At 34.0% G+C, this 4,789-nt stretch overlaps 1 protein-coding gene across 1 annotated transcript; it reads left to right on the top strand.

The window, feature by feature from the left end:
* Positions 1 to 806: 806 nt before the first annotated feature.
* On the top strand, positions 807 to 1,460 carry LOC115958299. The gene has a single exon (XM_031076706.1). It carries the CDS (start codon positions 807 to 809, stop codon positions 1,458 to 1,460), a length of 654 nt encoding a protein of 217 aa, XP_030932566.1.
* The last annotated feature ends 3,329 nt before the right edge of the window (positions 1,461 to 4,789 follow it).

Below are 4,789 nucleotides of genomic sequence, written 5' to 3'. Positions count from 1 at the left end.
TTGTTGCTGAAATGTATCCATTGGTTTACAATTCTTAAGTGCTAGAAGAGGATAGGAGAGGATCTCATCTTAGGTCACGTTTGTATTTAAAGAAAATTTTATATTCTTTACATAATGATCAAACCTTATTTTAAAGTTATCGATTTCATTTCATATTATGTTTCTTGCATCTATATTGATAATTGCTTTCCAATGTTTTCTTCTAGTTTATCTCCATGGGTCGTACTTTTTTTTGTAAATTACTTGATGATGACTCAGATGAAGATTAGATAATTATAAAACTTCTCATGGGTGAGACATCACAGCGTAAGCGTCGTTGGTATATTGACTGTAATCATTTGGCAGGTCATAAATGGCTTTATGATGACTACTTTGTTGAAGAACTTGTATATCCTCCCAAAGTATTTCGAAGGAGATTTCGAATGAGACGTTCTCTTTTTCTCCGAATCCTATCTAAAGTAGAAGCTCACGAACCTTATTTTATCCAAAAAAGAAATAATGCCAAAAAACTTGGTCTATCTCCCCTTCAAAAGATGACCGCTACACTTAGGATGCTTGCTTATGGAGTAACAGTTGATTTTTTGGATAAATATGTCAGAATAGCCGAAAGCACTGCAATGATGAGTCTGAAAAAATTTGTTGCAGCAGTGGTTTCTATTTTCTCAGAGCAATACTTGAGGTCACCAAACAATGAAGACATCGCTAGATTGTTAGCCCATAGCCAAAACCGTGGATTTCCAGGCATGTTGGGAAGTATTGATTGTATGCATTGAAAATGGAAAAATTGTCCAACTGCATGGAAAGTGATGTATTGTGGTCATGTTCGTCAGCCAACTATTATTTTGGAAGCAGTGGCTTCATATGACCTTTGGATATGGCACTCTTTTTTTGGATTACCTGGGTCCAATAATGATATTAACGTTTTGGAGCGGTCTCATTTATTTTCTGAGCTTGCACAAGGACGTGCTCCTGCAGTTAATTACTCAGTTAATGGTCATGATTACACAATAGGATACTATTTTGCTGATGGTATATATCCAAAATGGTCAACATTTGTGAAGACAATCTCATCTCTACTAGGAGATAAAAGAAAATTATTTGCAAAAACTCAGGAGGCATATAGGAAGGATGTAGAGCGTGCATTTGGAGTGCTTCAAGCACGATTTGCAATTGTACGTGGACCTGCACGATTTTTCTATCAAGAAACACTACATGACATTATGAAAGCATGCATAATTCTTCATAACATGATTATTGAAGATAAGCGTGATGAAGGTGAAGTAGTGGACTTCGATTATGAACAAATTGATGAGATTTCATGTACACCAATGTCACGTGAGCGGACAAATGAATTTTCGGAGTTCATTCAAGTTCATCAACACATTATGGATAAAGAAGTTCATTCTCAACTGCCAAAGAATCTCGTTGATCATTTATGGCAATTACAAGGAGAGTTGTGAAAACTTTTGGTTTTGTTTATTTCTCTCCTCTTCTTTTTATGGAGTTGTCATTAAAACTTTTGATTTGGTTTATTTGTTTTATTTTGTTTATGAGGTTGCCATTAAAACTCATTGGCTATGTTGTTTCGTTATGTTAAGTTTAAGTACTAGCCAATTGTTGTGTTGTGTTAAATTTAAGTACCATTTGTGATCAAGGAAGTGGCAAGCTCAACTCTATTTAATTCAAGTATTTGTGTAAATTTGATAGGTTGATGTTATTTCAAGTATGTCTGTTTGTGTAAATTTGACAAGTTGATGTTATTTAAGTACCATTTGTGTTGTGTTAATTCAAGTATGTTTGTTTAAGTACCATTTGTGATCAAGGAAGTGTGTAAATTTGACAGGTTGATGTTGTTTAAATACCATCTGTTTAAGCCAACTATGTGTGTAAAATTTGAGTTGATGTTATTGGATATAAGTTAATGACAGGTTCAACATTTTTTTTTTTCCTGAAGATGACAGGTTCTGTGTGAGGGTTATTTTTTATTTTTTTGATTTGAACGTGACAGGTTCAGCTTCAACATTTTTTTTTCCTGAAGATGACAGGTTCTGTGTGAGGGTTATTTTTTATTTTTTTTATTTGATCGTGACAGGTTCAGCTTCAACATTTTTTTTTCCTGAAGATGACAGGTTCTGTGTAAGGATTATTTTTTATTTTTTTGATTTGAACGTGACAGGTTCTGGGTTTTTTTTTTTTTTTTTTTTTTTTTTGGGAAGCTGACAGGTTCTAAAGTTTTTTTTTTTATTTTTTTTTAAATGCTAAATGGAAAATATGGATTTAAAAAATATGACAGTTGAATAGGATGATTATTTGAAAATGTTACCGTTGATTAGAACCAAAATATTTGAAAAAGAATGCAATGTTACCGTTAGAACAAGAATTTGGCTGGTAGGAACAAATAATAAGAAAGAATAAAATAATAATAAAAAAAAGTTAAGAAATAATATTTAAATGAAGTTGTAAAAATATAGAACATCTGATAAATGGTATGTTGTAAAATGATGTGCTAAAATGATAAAGTAGGTTTTTGGTGTGTTAAAATGGCATTTTTTTTTTTTAGAGAGCTGATGGGAATGCTCTTAGGATTCCGATTTGGTAGGAGTCTTATTGAGGTGTACCGCCAAGGTAGAGTCTTAATGATGGTGTGATACACTAAGTATTACTGTAACTGGGTATATCGGGTTGGATGGTTTTTTTTTTTTTTTTTTGACGACTTTGTTGGGCTAAGAAATTTATTTATTTCTACTTTATTCTTTCTTTAATATTTCTCTATTCATTCCCAACTATTATATTTTTCTAATTCCCAATAACTATATTTTTAAATCTCCCAATGGTAATATTTTTAAATTTTTCGATAATCATACTTTCCAATGGTTTTTTTTAATGATCATATTTTTCAAGCTTGCATTAATTTTCATTTATCAAATCTATATTAGTCTTGAAATTTATCAAATCTATGTAATTTGGAGTGAATTTATTCACACAAATCATTAATTTTTGTGTAATTCTTCTTATTTTTTAAATTATTATTTACACTACTATTTAAAGGGCTTCCCCCTTTGGACCAGACTTTTTTTTTTGTTCAAAAATACCCCTACAACCTACGTTTAAGTAGGGGCAAAATTTGAGAATAACACTGTCAAAATATATTTTTAACTCTTACTTAGAACATTTCCTATAAAATAATGTCACTCTTCTCCTGTTTGGACTAGACTTTTTTTTTTTGTTCTAAAATACCCCTACAGCCTACGTTTAAGTAGGGGCAAAATTCGAGGATAACACTGTAAAAATATATTTCTAACTCTCATTTAAAGCATTTCCTACAAAAAAGGATCACTCTCCCATTAACCCACTTCTTCAAAGCAATTATATATATTTTTTTTAATTTAAAAAATTAGAAAAACAAGTTAAACAAAAAAAAAAAAAAAAAAAAAAGTTAAACAACCCTATTGACGCCTTGTAGCTGCTCAACCACCCATTGCGGTGACGCTCTCGCGCCTCTCTCAGTGCGAGAAATATGGAGGTGTGTCATACCTCGGGTGTATGGCTGGAATCTAAGGTGATTTTAAGGAAATTACCAAGGGTAAGTGAAATTGACACCAATCATTGGGTTTTTCTAAGGTGTGATTGTTCACCTGATTCTATTTGATTTTATTACCGATCCTAGGTTAAGAAAAATGGCATTTTTTCTAATCTAATATGGATGAGTAAAAAATCTTGATTCTTGAGTTCGGAAGTCTAGTTACGTGTGGAGAATGTGTTAGGTACCCTACAATGCCTGTTCGTAAACAGTCATTTGTTTTGATAAAATCATAATTTAAAGACATTGGTAGTTGAAAACGAGCTATTGGCATTAGCTTTCAGGGTTTTAAATGTATTGGGCTTTCAGATTTGGTTTCAGAATGGGTATGGTCTTGATCAATGCTTTCCAAGTGTGTTTGGAATTGTTGCCAAATTTTCACAGTGAAAATTCGACAGCGTTTCGCCTTATTTTTGTGACAAAAATATGGCAATGTTTCGCCTCAGATGCTATATTCACCAAGCTTTCAACATGAGAATATGGCAATGGGGATACCCAATTTTCACGGCAAAAATCCAATAGAATTTCGCATTTGGCGCGCTATGGCACACAGGTAGGGTTTCGCGTCTGTGTATACAGCACATATCGACATAGTTGTACTGTGACAAGCCAAAGCCCTTCAAAGCATCAAGTATGTTGATGCGTGTCGCATACATGGGGAAATCAATGTCATTTGGTGACATGGATCAAGACAATCACACAACGATGATCGTGCACACAATCTAGCATGAATATGCACCTACAACAATCGCCTTGAATGCATACACACACTACAAGGTCAAGAGCACTCGTGATCAATGAGGGTCACTTGCATAATCACGAAAATCCATCATACAATGTGCACGATACCCACACACACGTAGGCACGCGCACACACATGCACGCGCGCGTGTAGGCACACACACATACATATATGTAAACACATATACATCATGCACAATGCTATCACACATAGCAGAAAAGTAAAACAGACATTACCAACATTCCAAGGGTATGGCCCAGTAAGGTACAGAAAATGTAAAACAGACATTGCCATACCCAAGAAACGCAACCCAAGCAAAGAGCAAGAAAATAAAAGGGGGTACATGGAGAGGGACCTTAATACACGCTCTAGAGAAGAGGCTTAGAGAGAGAAAGAGAAAACCACTCTGGAAGGGTTAGGCCCCCTAATCTACTAAACATTGCCCCTTTGTGGGCTTGCATCTTCTT

Source organism: Quercus lobata, chromosome 2 (genome assembly GCF_001633185.2).
Source record: "Quercus lobata isolate SW786 chromosome 2, ValleyOak3.0 Primary Assembly, whole genome shotgun sequence".
Classification (NCBI taxonomy): domain Eukaryota; kingdom Viridiplantae; phylum Streptophyta; class Magnoliopsida; order Fagales; family Fagaceae; genus Quercus; species Quercus lobata.
This window is presented reverse-complemented; position numbering and strand designations above follow the sequence as displayed.